We start from the raw sequence: 17,076 nt of genomic DNA, 5'->3' as shown, positions 1-17,076 counted from the left end.
ACCCGGTGAACAAACAGTATTATTTACTTGGAAAAGCTGCACTGCACTCTGCTCTCCATTTGATGAGTCATTTTCATCATGTGACACTGTATTTGGCAAAAATGAACCAATCGTTTTGTCTCTCTGTATTTTTCTAACTTGATAATGTACCCATGGGTCTACAGTGTGGAGTCTTAGTGATACATTCAGGTACTATTGTTAGTGCTCATGTCATCACAGAGAGGTAGGCTATTGGAGTTCTGTTGTTAATCAGGTTGCTTGTTTTTCATTTTAATGTTAATACTTTAATCATCATCTGCCAGGGCCGGATTAATGCAAGTGGCCCGAAAGCAAAAATGCCTTGTGGGCCCCAGCTGACTCTGCATTTCTCACACTTGCTGTGTATTGTTATGTATTGGTTGCTGATGAGAAATTCGTTTGTGGTAACTTGATTTAAATTTATTTGGCAAAATGCACCATGTAAGCACAATATATACTGAAACAACAGAGTGTTAAGAGTGCAGGCAGATTTTATTTTATGTATGTGTTTTATTGTATAAATTTGGGTGCTGATTTACAGGAACAACAGTGATAAGACTGTCTGCAAACTGCTTTTAAACTCTTTTGAAAAGGCCTGACACAATGTAGTCTGAAACATCTCCGTCGATGAGGCCTGTTCCATTACTGTGAATGAACCAGCAGGGAACATTTTCTCCGTTCTTCACATCTCTCCTGAAGTCTCTCTGCCAGCCTCTGTAGACCAAGACAAAAACATCATGTAGACCCGATGATATTAGGACTGCACAATGAAAACAACACGAAGAAACAGACATTTATCCATTTGGGACACAATAAATGCAACCTCTGGGGCATGTGGCGTACCTGGTCACATTGAGCTGCTGTCCTTTCACATACATGGTGGCGTCTGGTTTCTCTGGGACGTCACCTGTACGCAGGTCTGTGACCTCATATTCAATCCCGCTGTAAAACTGACCTAGAGGATGACCCACCATTGGGAGTGAAAATCATTTCTTTTCTTATCTCTTCACTCTAATCTGGTCTGATTTCTCTGTTTGGCATAAAATACATCATTACCAACTGGTTTACAGTATTACTTTGTTTATACAGATACAGTTTACAGTATGAACAAAGATGATCAATGGAAATATTTGTAAGAATCAGATCATTTCGGTTTAGCAACTTTACCTACTACCCCCCCCCCCCCCCCCCCCCCCCTTACAGAGAGGAAATGTGAAGTAATGTTAATTCTATTCAAATAATACTCATTCTTATTCTGTTTTTTTGTTTTTTGTTTTTTGTGTTTTTTTTCTGACATAAGGAAACTATCCAGGTTAATTTAAAGTATCAATAATTTATGTTTTTGACTACTTGAGGGGAAAACAACAAGCTGTAAATACAAACTTGACATTCTATCAACTTATAAAGTTGATATGGGGAACATGTCAGCAAACGGTTACCTATTTCTATATATCCAGAAGACATGAACCAACATTGGTATTGATTTGGAGTCTTGTCTTTGGCCAACTGACAAATGTAAGTTCAATATTTATTCTCCTGTCAACTGTGGATTTCTCAGAACCTTGTTTTTGTTGAAAACAGCTGTCTGCTGCTGCTACAAACAGGGTTGATGAGAATGGTGAGACCATAAAAGTTAAAGGATTTGGTGGACGATTTTCTATATTTTTCTTTTGTTGACAAATCTCATGTGCAGAGCCAAATCAACATTGAACTCATTCTACTTATAAGTATTGTGTGTGTATCCAAAGCCTGATATATCTTATTCCTCTGTGCCGTAGACCTCCGTTGTTGTCCAAGAGCTATTAAAACATGTCACAACCTCCTGACTTTGTGCTACATTGCAAATTTCTCAAAGAACTTTAGTGCAAAGTCAAGAGATTGTGATATGTAGCACAACAAGCTAGCAAAGCTCTGTAAACAGAAGCACAGAGCTGCATTTACAGTGATGTCTGCCATAAAAGGAACTTTTCTCCTGAGATTGATAATGTGATTGCTGTTTTTACTCTTTGGAGCCTTTTCTAAACAAAGTACTGTAACCATTGTCCAGGGGATGAAGGAACATGTCACCCAGTGCAGCTGCGTGGCTCATTTATGTGTTTTTAATAGCTTTTGGGCAACAACAGGTCTACTGCACAGAGGAATAAGATATATCAGGCTTTGGATACACACACAATAATTGTAAGTAGGTTCAATTCATTGTTGGTTTGGCTCTGCACATGAGATTTGTTGACAATAAGAAAAAACAGCAAATTGCCAACCTTATCCTTTAAGATGCGGTCTGTAAAACCAAACTAATTAGCTGAAAAATGCTAATATGCTTCATAGAGCCAAGTGGAACTGCAGAGATTTCATTTTCATTTCGTTTCATTTTTCTTTCTTTTTTTCTCGAAATGTTTGTTGATTCATTATTGAAGTTTTTTTGGCTGCTCTGATGAGACACCATCGTAAATTATAATAGAAATGAAATGAAAGCCAGATCACTTAGCTTGACCTTCTATCAAACCCTAAACCATGCAATCTACATCCCAACAAGTGTGTCATGTTGTACCTAGCAGACCATGAACAGAGGGAGACAGGAGGTGGCTGTCCACTGTGTAGAAACCCAAGTAGTCCCGGTGGTACGGGTGCTTCTTCCACACTTTGTGTAGCAGGATCACAAACTTGACAGAATCTCTTAGGGTTATCGTTAGGCTACGGTCCTTGGTCACGAGAAGATCCACACTGGAGGAGAAAGAAGGGGAGGCAGGAAGGGGAAGATGAATGACGTGGGAGACAGAAGGGAGAGGAAAGAGGAGAGTGGAAACAGGTGAAGCGGTTGTGATAGATGGAGAAGATAAGTGGGCAACATTATTTTGTTATATTTTTCATGTATTGGGATCTTTCCCTGAAGAAGATGATAATCTGGTGGTTCAGTCACTCACTTGGCTCCTTTGAGGGAGGCTGTATCAGACCACAGCAGCTTGACCCGTTTGCCGTCCTGAAACACCAAGATGTCCTGAGTGCTCACCTCCAGTCTCACACCCAGCTTCTGGTGGGTGATGCCAAAACGCCAAAAGTAAGTGTTGATTTTACCATCAAGGGGGATTTTCTTGTCTCCGATGATCTGGCCATTCACTAAAATACCTGAAGAAATAACATGGGACTCAGCCTCTCACTGTTTAACTGCAGGAGATGATTGACTGACACATATATGAGGAGTTACAAGTGTCAAAAGTGAGAAAGAAAATCAACAATTTAAATCTTGGTCCAGAAGGTGTATACATGTGTTGTAGGAGCTATGTATTTGAACTGTGTTAAATGTAATATTAGTAGAGGGTAGAGCTGCTTGATTAATCAAATTTTATTTTCAATTATGATTTTGGCTTTCAACAATTATGAAAACAAGATAATCGAGATAAAACGATTATTCTGCCACATTCCATTTCACAGTGATGCTCTGGTTTTGTCTTGTGTTATAAATCCAGCGCATTGTATGTCGGAGCAGCCGGACAGCACAGTGAGACAGACAGAGTGGAGTCTTCCTCACAGCGTGAATGGGTCTGGATTTAACAGTCAAATGTTCAGCGGTGAAAACTGACTTATTGAGACATCTACAGGCTACTTTGTTTTAGTTTCAGTCAGACATTGGATGCTGTTATTTTAGATATGAGGATGTTTTGCTCTGTGTAATGATCTCTCCTTTCATCCAGCCACTTGGAGCCACGCTTTGTCTGTCTGCAGCAGAGTTTGCTGGTATCACGTGTAGTTGTCCGGCAGATGAAAATATCAACGGCCAAAATGTCTGGTGGGAAATATGCTGATTGCCAAATAAATAAATAAATAAATTCATTAATAGCATATTAAATAGTCTAATATTGTGTGACCTATAAGACAACTTAAATATAAACTTATATTATGCAAAAGTTTCATTTTGCCTCCGTTAAGACATTGAGAGATTCACTGAGTGTTTGGTCAGATGTGACTAAGAGATTGAAAAGCCACACATTCCAGCAGCAGCCCTACACTTTAGCTCGACAGCAGTTAACACGAAAAATCTGACCATTTGCTCTCGGGTAACATTACATCCAGCACTGGCACAGTGAAACGGATCAACCTGGAGCTCCACAGTTAATTAACATGTAATTGATCAGTAGGAGGTTTAACTTATATATATACAAAATGCATTTATCTCTTGTTTTAAACATTTTTTTTTAACATTTTTTATTTTTTTCAATTGATTTATATTTAAAATTCAAAGAAATCCACTATTAAAAGACGAGTTTTGTTTAAAAAAGTTCAATAAAGGCATGATGTTTCCAAAGTCAATGAGTAATCCTGTTAAATAATCATGATCTCAATATTGACCAAAATAATTGTGATTATGATTTTTGCCATAATCGAGCAGCCCTACTTTAATTCGTGCAGAAGAAGTAGAAGATTGACTGCTTTTGGAGCTTTTGTGACTTGACTGTTTACTGGAGGAATTTGACTCAACATTTGAAATGCTGTCATGAGGTTCAACACAAACCTCCTCTCTATCATTGTCACCGTCATCAGCAGCAGGGCAATTCTGAGTTTTAGACAACCATTTACTCACATCAGCAATAAAATCACTGATATTCAACATTTTTGCTTTGTACCATATTTCATGTTTCGTTGCTTCATCTTCAGGTAATAACCCCAATAGAGTCACATGCATTCATGTTTAGCTTCATCACACACCCCTTTAAACCTGTCAAATGCACATTTCACCTCATTTATATAGTCTTTATCACTCATCAAGTCAATAGTTTGTTTTAGTTTAGACAATTTGTTTAATTTAGTCGTTCTTTCCTCTAAATTCTCTATTTTGTCCATCAGTGCTTTGTGTGTTAATTTAACAGAGCGCTTTTTCACAGTGCCCGTTTCTAGTTCTCTCACACCCCCATCAAGGTCAGCCTCATTCACTGACCGTTTATCATCAGTAAGTGGGTTGCAAGATTGCACCTTTTCTTCTTCCATATTTATAGTAAGTCAGTGGCCTACTTAAATCCATGAAACAAAATGTTAGTTTTGTTAAGACAGGTTAAGACAGTTGAAACCAATGCATTGGATTTACGCTTTATGATAATATGTGCACACAAATTTACAATGGCCATTATATGTCACACAATATCAGACTATTTAATATGCTGTGAATTAATTAATTTATTTATTTGGCAATCGTCATATTTCCCACCGGACGTTTTGGCTGTTGATATTTTAATCTGTAACTACACAAGATACCAGCAAAAAGCTGGCATATACCGGCTAACGTAAACCCTGCTGCAGACAGAGAAAATGCGGCTCCAAGTGGCTGGATGAAAGGAGAGATCATTACACGGAGCAAAACATCTTCATATCTAAAATAACAGCATCCAAAGTCTGACTGAAACTAAAACAAGGTAGCCTGTAGATGTCTCAATGAGTCAGTTTCCACCACTGAACATTTGACTGTTAATTTCAGACACACCCATGCTGTGAGGGAGACTCCGCTCTGTCTGTCTCGACACACGATGCGCTGGATTTATAGCACAAGACAAAACCAGAGCATCACTGTGAAACGGAATGTGGCAGAATAATCGTTTTATCTCGATTATCTTGTTTTCATAATCGTTGGAAGCCAAAATCGTAATAAAATTCGATTAATCGAGTGGCTGTACATAAAAGCAGAGGTGGACAAGGCAGCACTCATGGCTCGTGCTGCTGCTTTAAAGGAGAAGTGCGCTTTGGAGGAGCAGTAAGATTTTTTAAGGAGGAAAAAGTAGCAGCTTGAGCTGGACACTGAAATAGCAGCCTCTACTTCTAGGCTAGCAGTACTCCAAGCCTGTGACAATAGCAGTGTTTCAGATGGATGGTGCGATGGAATGGAGTCTTATTTCAGGAAAGAGACTAAACTTAAAAACAAAAAATATGAGCCTTGGTATGAGCAGTCCTCACAGCAGCATACGTCTCTTCATTAAGTGCAAAACAATACTCAGTCATTGGTGGAAAAAGAAGTTGCACCCGATCACCACAAGTCCAAGGACACAGCTCACAATAGTAAGTAGGATGATGCCAAATCTCAACAAGATATGAAAACATTACATAAGTCAACTTTGGATCCTCTGGAGTGGCAAACAAAGCCTGGAGTCATTCAAACCTCTCTACCATCGGGAGATCTCTACAGTTTGTTGCAATGACAAAATGAGATAACAACACTCCTTGTTCAAATGCAAACCTCTCAGTTTCTATTTTATTTTTGATGGATATCCTCTACAGCTTAAAATATTCAAGCGTTTGACAATTGCGTGGAAGCAAAAACTAACAGTAAAGGGGACTGTTTGTATTATCTTGAGCAGTTTACCAGGGGAGAGCCAAGGGATCTTCTGCACAGCTAACTTCATATGACTCAGAGAGGTTAGGCTGTTGCTAAGCATCTGCTCAAGGCCAAGTGTCAAGTCTGAGGATGTTAAAAGACTCCAAGCATATGCACTTTTCCTACGCAAATGTTCCAATGCTATGGAGGAACCACAGTATTACTTGGAAGAGCTAAACATGCCAGCAAATATGAAAACTCTGATTCAGAAAATTCCATATAAACTCAGAGAAAAATGGAGAGTAAGAGCATGTGAAATTTTGGACAGAGATAACCAAAGAGCTTGTTTCACTGACATTGTCAAGTTCATTGAGCAACAGGTCAGAATTGTTTCAGATCCAGTCTTTGCAGACATACAGGACACTCCGCTTGTTAAAGGAGGAGTCAGAGGCAAGTCTCAATTGAAAACACAGTTCAAAAGAAACCGATTTGCAACTCATGTGTCTATTAAGGATGAATTTAAAGCAGATGCTCTAAAGAATGATAATATTAAGAATGAAGTTATCTTCTGTACAAAGGCAAACCCTGTTTCCTGTCTGTATTGTGCATGTGGTCATGCATTGGAGCAGTGTCCACAGCTGGGAAGAAAGACACAGAGGGAAAAATTTAATTTTCTAAAGGAGAAAGGTCTTTGTTTCGGTTATTTGCACACAGGGCACTTAAGCAAGAATTGCGATAGGTGCATTACTTGCAGTCAATGCAACCAAACTCATCCCAGCATTTTGCGTATTGAAAAAAATGAGTGGGTTATCCATGAAGATACTGAATGACCAAAGAAAAGATCAGAGATTTGCACAACTACCTCAGCTTGTGGTCATACAGGGGCTGGCAACAGCAGTGGCATTCCAATCTTGCCTGTACAAGTGAAGTGTGCAAGGGGAAATAAAGTGATTGGAACATATGCTTTTCTGGATCAAGGAAGCACAGGTACCTTCTGTTCTGAAAAACTGGTGGACAGGTTGAACTCTGATGGACGAAGAGATGCCTGTGTCCACAAACAACATTATCAGTGAAGATGAGCTGGTTAAGTGGCCTTATCGCAAAGGTATTCAGATCCCTCATATAAGAGCTGATGTTGACTTGTTTATCGGCACCAATTCCTCCAAGTTGATGGAACCTTGGAGGGGATTAATAGTCACGGAGATAGACCATATGCTGTCAGAACCTTACTGGGGTGGGTGATTAATGGTCCATTAAAAGGAAACAATGACAAGCAGAGTGGGAGTGGCAACCCTGAAGTTATTGTTAACAGGATTATTGTCGACAGGATAGAGGAATTATTAACCAACCAATACAACCAAGACTTCAAAGAGAGAACCTCTAAAGACCAAGAAGAGATGTCAAGACAGGAAAAGAAGTTTGTCTAAATTGATGAAAGCTCTGTTGAGCTTCAAGATGGGCACTATAAAATCAAACTGCCTTTCAAAAGAGAAAATATAACCATGCCAAACAACCTCTACGTTGCCAAGCAACGTGTGCATGGTCTGAGAAAGAAACTTCAGAAGGACCCAAGTTTTCATGATGAGTGCACCAACTTTCTTGATGATGTCATTAGCAATAGCTATGCCGAAGGAGTGCCACAACATCAGTTGGAACCATGTGAGGGAAAAGTGTGTTATATACCTCACCATAGAGTGTACCATCCAAGGAAGGGAACATTATGAGTGGTGTTTGACTGTGGAGCAGAGTTCAAAGGGGTCTCGCTCAACAGTCACCTTCTGCAAGGACCAGCTCATTGGTAGGAGTCCTTATGTAAGTTCAGACAGGAGTCTGTAGCAATAATGGCTGACATACAATCTATGTTCCACCAAGTAAAGGTGGTAAAGGAACATGTGAACTTCTTCTATCCTTGTGGTGGCCTGAAGGTAACCTGGAGCAGGATCCTGTAGAGCATCACATGACTATCCATTCAATTGGGGCAGGTTCTTCACCCAGCTGTGCATGCTTTGCTCTTAGGAAAACTGCTGAGGATAACCAAACCAGCTATCCAGTAGAAGTGACCTAAACAGTCAACAGAAACCTCTATATGGATGACCTTCTGAAGAGCCTGCCCTCTGAAGAGGATGCTGTCACCATGGTTAAGAACCTTATAGCTGTTTGCAACAGAGGAGGTTTCAAACTCACAAAATGGATTAGTAATAGTTGGAAAGTGCTTCAAAACATTCCAGAAGAACACAAATCGAAGAACCTGTATGAGCTAGATCTGGACAGAGATAAGCTGCCAATAGAGAGGGCTTTAGGTCTGCAATGGTGCATGGAGACAGACACTTTCAAATTCAAACTGAAAGTCAAGGAGTAACCCCACACCAAACGTGGCATGTTGTCCATTATTAGTTCTGTCTACGATCCATTGGGATTCTGAGCACCTCTCATACTACCTGCCAAACTGTTGTTGCAGGAGTTATGTAGGAGGAAGTATGATTGGGATGACCTGATACCGATATCAGACTTTTCAGCAGAAGTGGAACAAGTGGCTAACAGATCTTGAAAAAGTGGCAGATTTCAAGGTCAGCAGGTGTATCAAATCCAAAGTATTGGAAGTACTGCAAGTGCCCAACTGCACCACTTCTCCGATGCTAGCGAGAATATATATGGTAAAGTTACCTACCTCAAAATGCAGAACATTGAGAAAATGGTTCATGTTGCTTTCTTGTTTGGCAAAGCCAGAGTAGCCCCACTGAAGCCCGTTACCATACCTCGCCTGGAACTCACAGCTGCTGTTGTTGCTGTTATGCTTCAATCAGAGCTTCAGCTTCCATTGATGAAATCAAACTTTTGGACTGACAGCACATCTGTTCTAAAGTACATTAAAAATGAGGACAAAAGGTTCCAAACCTTTGTTGCAAACAGGGTATCTACTATAAGGGACAACTCAAATATTTCACAATGGAGATACATTCTCACGTCACAAAAACCCTGCCCATGATGCTTCAAGAGGATTGAAGGCAGATAATCTGGTCATCTAGAGATGGATTAAAAGCCCAAAGTTTCTATGGGAACCTGAAGAAAAGTGGCCAGCATCCCCTATGGATTTCAGTGTCACAACCCAGAGGTTAAACGAAATCTCATGGTGAATGCAACTGTTGTTGACACTTTGAATGCGACTTATCAACTGATAACTTATTTTTCTGACTGGCAAAGGTTAAAGGTTGCAGTTGCTTGGATCATCAAACTGAATGGAACTCTGAGTAAGAGAAGAAAACAGTTGCAGCTTGCAATATTTACTAATGGATCACCATCATTGGATGCATATAAAGAGATGCAAGCTTTTAGAGCTTCACTCGGAAGTCAGAAAGTGTTGCTGATGGATCTCTCAGAAGCTGAGACATCAACAATTTCCTTTTGTCAGCAAGAGAGATTCCACGATGAAATTGTTGCACTAACTTCTAGCAAATCAGAGGTAAAAAAATGGTAGCACTATCTACAAACTTGACCCAATTCTAGAAGGAATTCTAAAGCAGCAATGCCTGAGGATATAAAACATCCCCTGGTCTTATCTAAAGACCAACACATCTCAAACCTCATTCTCTGATATTTTTATGAACAGCTGGGCGATGGAGGGAGAGATCATGTACTTTCCACTGTAAGGAAAAAATACTGGACTGCAAATGCCAACTTTGCAGTGAGGAAAATCATAGCAAGGTACAGATTCTGCAGGCGTTACAGAGGAAAGACCAGTGAACAAAAAATGGCAGATTTGCCTACAGAGAGAATTGTCCCTGATCTGCCTCCATTCACTAATGTTGATGTAGATTATTTTGGTCCAGATGATGTGAAAGGAGGAGGCAACATCATGAAACATTATGGAGTAATCCTCACTCGAATGGCAAGTAGAGCCGTTCACCTGCAAGTTGCTTACTCTCTTGATACAAACTCATGTATCAACACTCCTCTGTCGGAGAGGACAAGTTTCTCACATGAGATCAGACAATGGTACCAACTTTGTGGGAGCAGAAAGAGAGCTAAGAGAAGCCTTAGCTTCTTTAAATCAGAACCACATTGAAAGATCTTTGGCACAAAAGGGAATTAAGTGGTGTTTTAACCCACCCATCACGGTGGTGCTTGGGAGTGCATCATATGGATGATCAGAAAAGTTTTGAGTTCTGTCCTCGGTCAGCAAAGTTTGGATGATGAAGATTTTCAAATTGTGCCCCGGAAATTGAAGCAATGCTTAATGATCGCCCCATTTTGAGACTGTCTGAGGATCCAAATGACCTTGAGGCATTAACCCAAGACCACTTGCTTCTAATGAAAGGGAAACCAGTGCTACCACCAGGACTTTTTGAAACGAAAGATCTATATATACAAAGAGAAGATGGAAACAAATCCAATATATCGCCAATCTCTTCTGAAAAATATGGGTTCATGATTATCTACCTTGTCTTGTACATTCTGTTCATCTTCAAACAAAGACAAATGTAATAGAAAGACCTGTGACTAAAATATGTCTGTTATGTGAAGCTACAGATTAGGGATTGTTGTCAAATTCATGTGTATATTATGGATTACGCAATAAGAAACATTGCATGAATTATTAATACTTATGTGTAAGAATGTTAATATCTGTTATGGATTTGGGTTTTGTTTTGCAGTGTCATGGCTCCTTGAAATATAGTTTGAAAATTGCTTTGTCTTCTGACAGAAGCAATTAGGGCCTGGTGTGTGTGAACCATGTATTTGATTTGTGTTAAATGTAATATTACTCCCAAACACTAGGGGGTGTATGGTAAAGGCCAGGCTGGTAATAGGTTATTTAAGTTCATCCCAGTAATCTCAGATGCTGCTGATGGAAACGAGCAAACAGTTTTTTACTTGCTCAGATTTATTGCTTGGCTGTATTTGTTTTAACTTTATATTGTAAGCTTATTGGAAGTGATGAACAATACCGAAAATGGACATTGATAAGAAAATAAATGCATAATATATGAAGTATTGGAAAAGATTGAATATTGTTTATGAGTATACTTAGAAATGATGTTCAGTCTTTTCCAATGTGCTAATGTGCTAATGTAGTAGTAGCGGCTAAAGTGTAGGACTTAGTCACTATATGTGTAATGAAAAAAGGACATCAGGCACCACATCTCAAGTAAGAATGTCATGATGTTAATCAGGACTCGGCTGACCTGACGTTGGGTCTTTGACCAGGTTGAAAATGGTTCCTGGTTTGTCGTTGATGTTGAAGCACAGAGCGTCATCTCTGTCTGGCAGCTCTATCATGAAATGAGGATCTCCATCCACTGCAGGCAACACCGGAGTAAAATGACAGTAATAAACAAAATGGTTAAGATAGATGTGATCTTGTGTCACGTTCTTAGTAGAGGCCAAACAAGATGAGCTATAAAACAAGACAACTTACCAAAATATGTGGGTCGGGCAGCATATGAGTACAAAGGGGGGCTTACAAAGCGATGTGCTGCATACAGAAACAATAAATTCAAGGTTAAAAACAACACACTGAATAGATTTCATCTTTTATATTTCATTTAGTTAAAAAATGACTGTCTTACCTACTCTGTCTGCCTGTAGTCTTTGGTCTGACAAAAACAAAACAAAACAGATAAAAAACAATTTTTTAAATTCCACAGTTCAAACTGGAGCACCAGCCTCTGCTGGTGTAGTGAGTGGAGTAAAGAGAAATAATATGTTTTTAACTTAAATTCAGTATCCGGTGCTGCTCGTCAGTGTGTTACAGTTTTACTTGACTGCAGTTATGCCACATTAAGAAAAGTCTACCCAGTGCCACTTTTTAAACCCTCTCTGCCCTCCCTTACCCTCAGTCAGTTTATCAGCAATGAGAGGGCTGTCTGTTCCATCCTCAGTGTCAGGCTTGGTGACCACCATGGAGGTGAGAGGGGTGACGAAGCTATACTGCAGGGACATGTCCAGGGCCTTGGCTGTGGCATTGGCTTTCTCGTCAGGGGTGCCAATCTTGCTGCAAGAATGAAAAAATACACACAAGTTCTCACACTTGACATTTTCATGAGACCATTGGTAAATAAAGATATTTAAGCTCAAGCAATTCAGGGCTCAGCTTGAAGAAAATTACTTAAACTGACCTCTTCTCCAGTAACTGCTGGATGGTGAGGTAGGCCCACAGACGCTCTGTGAAATCCCCAAAGACGTACTCCTCCTCTGGGTAAATCACGTCCCACTCTACAGCACTGGCCTGGCCCTGCACCTGGAAGTCCTCCTCAAACTTTTGGTGAGAGAAAAGGGGAAGAAACAATGCTTGAAAAAATGCTTTTCTACACCTCAGCACTGTCTCTAACTTTCTGATGTTTCTTTTTCCTCACCCCCTGGGCGAACACTTCCACCAGGAAGTTGTCCAGGTCGTTGTCCATCAGCCGACCAGCCACCACGATCTCTGTGCCGTTAAACAACTGGCTGAAGTGGTTGGTGGTCACGAAGTCCACTGCGTTGTCGGGGTAACGTAGGTCCACGTCTAAAAGCAGAGGGCTGGACACCTCCTCATAGAAACCCTGTAATAGAATCATGCACACATTTATTTATATACATTTATTTGTGTGCCATATAAATATGTTTTATTAGAATTATATACATATAGTTGTTACATATTTCCAGGGGAATATGGCCAATTTTGAATAGTACACTCTGGGCTTTGTGTGTGCCTCTAGAAAACAAAACTATTGGCTCAAAAATGTGTAGCCTCAATCCTCCACCTGGAGTTGAAGGGTTGCATCTGAGGCCTCATAGATTCTGCGGGCCAGTCCCTTGTTTTGTTTGCTCATCACATCCAGGAAGGAATAATCCACATCGTTTCCAAATCCAAGACAGAACAGAGACATGTTCCCTCCAATAGCAGAGCGCACATTCTCCTGAATCCTTGGGACGTTCGACTCGCCTTCAGATGCACAGATAAAACAGGCACAAATTTAATGCCAAATATAAAGTACACCACTTACAGTATATGTTATAAAATGTGCATAGTCTGCTCACCGGTATTTGGCATTCCATCAGTCAGTAAAATAATCATGTCGATACTCCCCTCTGGGAGCTTGTTCTCCTGTCTGTCTTTCACCAGCATGTTCACACCTCGCAACACAGCATCATTGATATTAGTTGCTGGAAGGAAAACACAAAACATTTAGTAAAACAAATTGTTTTCATTTATTTTTTATTTAGAGAGTGAAGATTTCATTTGGCATTAAAGATGGTGTCACTTGTTTTTATATTAACCTCCCCTGGCTGATAACTTTCCAATGTGGGCCATGGCTTCAGCCACATTTTCCTTGGTTGCTTTGGTTAGTGATTCCTTCCAAGGATCGATAATGCTATCAAACTGGATGAGGGCAAAGTAGTCGTCCTCATCGAGGTCTTTGATGATGGCCAGCATTGCCTCTCGGGTCTACAAACAGTTACAAGGTCAGAGGTCAAAATGCGTGCTTGTGTGCATCAATGTATTAGAACCACTTTACCTTTGAATCATGTCTGATGTCTGAACAGTCTCTTACCTGCTGGATCTTTGTTCCCCTCATTGAGGTGCTCCTGTCGATCACAAACACCACGTTCTTTGGGACTCTGGGTAGGTCAGGTGGAGCAAAGAAGTGCACAAAGTATCCGTTCACAATCTGAAGGGAAGAGAATCATAAAGAGCAGTAAAATACATGAAAGACTGACAGAAGGCTGCAATTGTAATCATTTCTTTTCCAGAGAAAAAGTTTATTCATTTTATGTTGTTGCAGTCTTATTACAGATTTTTTGATTTTCTTTCAGAACTTGTTCTGCGAACAAAGAAGGTTAAAGTGACTCTGCATAGTTTTATATGTGAAGCCTGGTATAAATATGCAGACATCAGACACTGAGGTGATTCTGATGTACAATATTTGTTGACTGCTGACCTGAATGTCCCCGAGGCTCTTTGCACGGTTCACATCATACTTGATGATAAAATCTCCATCGATCAGTGTCTCATCACAACCTGGACACTTCCTCTGCTGGTCCATAGTTGGTGAAAAAGAGATGTGAGCCTGACAAGAGGATTAATACATTCAGTTTGGCCCATTCTTACTTCTTAAATTCTGTATGTTGTTCATTTTATTGAATACAGAGACAGGAAGTCAGACCAACATTACCTTCACTTTGAAAACTAAAACAGAGACACACAGATGCAACAATCAGAGACAATCTCATTTTCTGTAGCATGTACCTTTTTGTCTGTGACAGTTTTCTCCACTAGGGGGAGCAGCTCATTGGAGAGGAAGGTTGCTTGAGCATCAACATAAGAAATGCCTTGAGGCTCGTAAATGTTTGTCACAATCTGTCTCCACACAGTCAGGCATGCATGCACACACGCAGACACACACACACACACACACACACACAGGAACAGTGAGTTAATTTTGTGAGGAAAACCACTTATTAAGAATATCTGACACAAGCAGGAAATCAGGAAGAGCCAGGATGTGTACATGGATTCACCTGAAACTCCTGGACCGGTTGTTTGGGTTTAACTCGGGTCAGAATCTCATACTGGCCCAGTTTCCTCTGAAGGAGCTCCTCATAGGTCAGAATGAAAGTTACGTTACTTTCAGCTGCAATGTTGACAGACACTGAAAACTTCTCCATCTTTCTTCCAGACACCCTTTAAAAAAACACAGACACAACTGACCGCCTCTGATGTTAAAATGATCAGTTTAGGAACTTTAGATACACTACGTTGCTTTAGTACGTGTAAAGAGGTGGTGTGGGTGGTCTTTTTCATCTTAAATGACTTACTTGACCAGTCCAGCAGTCTGTCCTGAGGAAACAGCCTTCTCATACTGTTTCTTGGCTTTCTCTTTCTCTTTCACCTCTCCAACATACTCCTGACCATCAATTTCCCTGTAAGGTCCAAAAATGGAGGATGACAAATTGAGTAAATGAACTGTGTCACTGACAAAAACCTGCTTTAGAGCACAACTGCAAAAGGAAGCACAAATATTGCCAGGAATGTAGGAATGACAGACTGACATGCTGAAGTTGGTGATGAAGGCGGTCTTTGGAAGCTCCACTTCGAAGAAGATTTCCTGTGAGGAGCTTGCTTTGTTCAGAGCCTTTGAGGTCATGACAGTGTGAGCGAAACGAGACGCCACGGTGCAGTCCACTGTCACACTATACACCTCCACCTGAGATACAGAAACAGGGAGGAAGAGATAGAAAACAGCAATAGAACAACATGGACAACTTGTCACAAGCCCCTCACATACAGTATTTTAATACAGTAAGGAAGATGCTCTACTTTTATGTCATTTCAAGCGGAGTCAAGCCAACAATATGCTGCCCTGATTTGTGCCAAAGAAAAATTATTACAGCTTGAAAACATTTTTAAAAAGACATTATGTCACTGATTCCACTTTGGGAGTGATGTGATGAGACTGTTTGGGTGAGTCAACCTGGGTGCTGGAAGCATTAAGCATGGATAGTGTGGGTATTGTCAATAAAGATCTAAACTGATTCTTTTCTTACTGTGCCATCATTTGTGCTTCTTTTCTGTAAGACAAAAGAAAAGAGAGATGATATTCGTTTTAGATCTGGATGAAAAAGGAATAATGATCTAAATCCCAAACATTCATACATCTTTCCCCTCCCATCTCCTTTGTCACACTTACCCTATACATATAATTACATTATACATACACCCCCTCCTCTTTTCTTTGTTCTTTTCTTTTTGTTTGTTTGTTTTTCATTTCCTTTTGAGGCCTCTGTATTTAACAACTGGCTCCTTGGATTTTACATACATGTTATTGTACTTAAACTGGACACATGTCCAGAAACTTTGTAAAGAAAATGATGAAAAGTGAAATCATATCAAAACACTACTGTATTGTAAGGAATGCTGAAGTAAAAAGCAAATGTAAGTTAAACAATGATCTGTATTCATCAGGAGAAATACTACCAGATAACCAAACCCTCAGACTTTGCAAAGCTGGTAATTCCAACTGAAACTGTTGTTTTTATTTTAAGGTTCAAGTTAGCTCTTTATCATTCAGAGTAAATATGAAACCTGTAGAATGATGATATTTAACAATGACCAAAACACCGGTGAATAATGTATGAACAGAAAGATGCAACTCCATAACCAAATATTGTCCCTATAACATGAAGCAACTGTCTGTAAATTCAGTAGTTTCAGCTAAATACCTGCAGTGATCTGTCAGCTCCTCTTGTCCCCTGAAATACAAATACAGCAGAGCAGAGCAACAAGATATTAGAAAAAGCCACTGCTATAACATGAACTAATTTGTAAGAAAGAAGCACTCATTCACACAATATACTTTAAATCATTTATCTCACAAAGAGGAGAAGTTAGAAGGAGAATATGACAGCAAAACTGAGTAGGATTTAAGATGCCAACTAGTTATGAAGGAGCACAGTTTGTGTTAAAGGGATTATTCATAAGAAACATAAGAAGCACTAGTGATTCAATCAGGGATCATCAGATAAAATAAATACTGGCAAAATGACAACAATAAAACAATGTAATTTCAAGTTAAGAGTAGAGTATAAAAGAGTCAGTGTGTGAAGTTACCTGCACAGCTGCATGGTCCCCAGAGACGACCAGAGCCCCCCGGGCCAGGCTGGGCAGCCAGAGGCAGGCGATGCCCCACAGCAGCAGCTGCCGAACACCCAACAGTCCAGACATGACCAAACTTCTACTGAACACTGGTTGACTTCACTGCTGAGAAAAAAGCTCTCTGCCCAGG

General features: G+C 40.0%; 1 protein-coding gene across 1 annotated transcript; it reads right to left on the bottom strand.

The window, feature by feature from the left end:
• Positions 1 to 89: 89 nt before the first annotated feature.
• LOC137181936 (inter-alpha-trypsin inhibitor heavy chain H3-like) lies at positions 90 to 17,050 on the bottom strand. Its single transcript, XM_067588068.1, has 22 exons — positions 16,902 to 17,050; positions 16,514 to 16,543; positions 15,839 to 15,862; positions 15,344 to 15,498; positions 15,110 to 15,214; positions 14,813 to 14,975; positions 14,541 to 14,651; positions 14,233 to 14,361; positions 13,846 to 13,962; positions 13,571 to 13,739; positions 13,331 to 13,456; positions 13,054 to 13,235; positions 12,667 to 12,852; positions 12,430 to 12,569; positions 12,145 to 12,305; positions 11,881 to 11,907; positions 11,730 to 11,786; positions 11,497 to 11,610; positions 2,940 to 3,141; positions 2,567 to 2,739; positions 862 to 973; positions 90 to 732 (listed from the first exon to the last, which is right to left on the bottom strand). The coding sequence occupies exons 1-22, from the start codon at positions 17,013 to 17,015 to the stop codon at positions 594 to 596; spliced, it is 2,736 nt and encodes a 911-aa protein (XP_067444169.1). The 5' UTR covers positions 17,016 to 17,050; the 3' UTR covers positions 90 to 593.
• Positions 17,051 to 17,076: the final 26 nt, after the last annotated feature.

Source organism: Thunnus thynnus, chromosome 4 (genome assembly GCF_963924715.1).
Source record: "Thunnus thynnus chromosome 4, fThuThy2.1, whole genome shotgun sequence".
Taxonomy (NCBI): Eukaryota; Metazoa; Chordata; class Actinopteri; order Scombriformes; family Scombridae; genus Thunnus; species Thunnus thynnus.
The sequence above is the reverse complement of the archived record's forward strand: the minus strand, read 5'-3'. Positions and strand labels throughout refer to the sequence as shown.

What these genes read in the sequence shown, in the direction of transcription:
- LOC137181936 (XM_067588068.1), bottom strand. Translation starts at nt 17,015, where the DNA reads ATGTCTGGACTGTTGGGTGTTCGGCAGCTGCTGCTGTGGGGCATCGCC. An exon ending in GAGCTGACAGATCACTGCAG is followed by an intron (nt 15,863 to 16,513) that starts GTATTTAGCTGA and finishes TTTGTCTTACAG; the next exon opens with AAAAGAAGCACAAATGATGG. An exon ending in TGGAAGTGTTCGCCCAGGGG is followed by an intron (nt 12,570 to 12,666) that starts GTGAGGAAAAAG and finishes TCTCACCAAAAG; the next exon opens with TTTGAGGAGGACTTCCAGGT.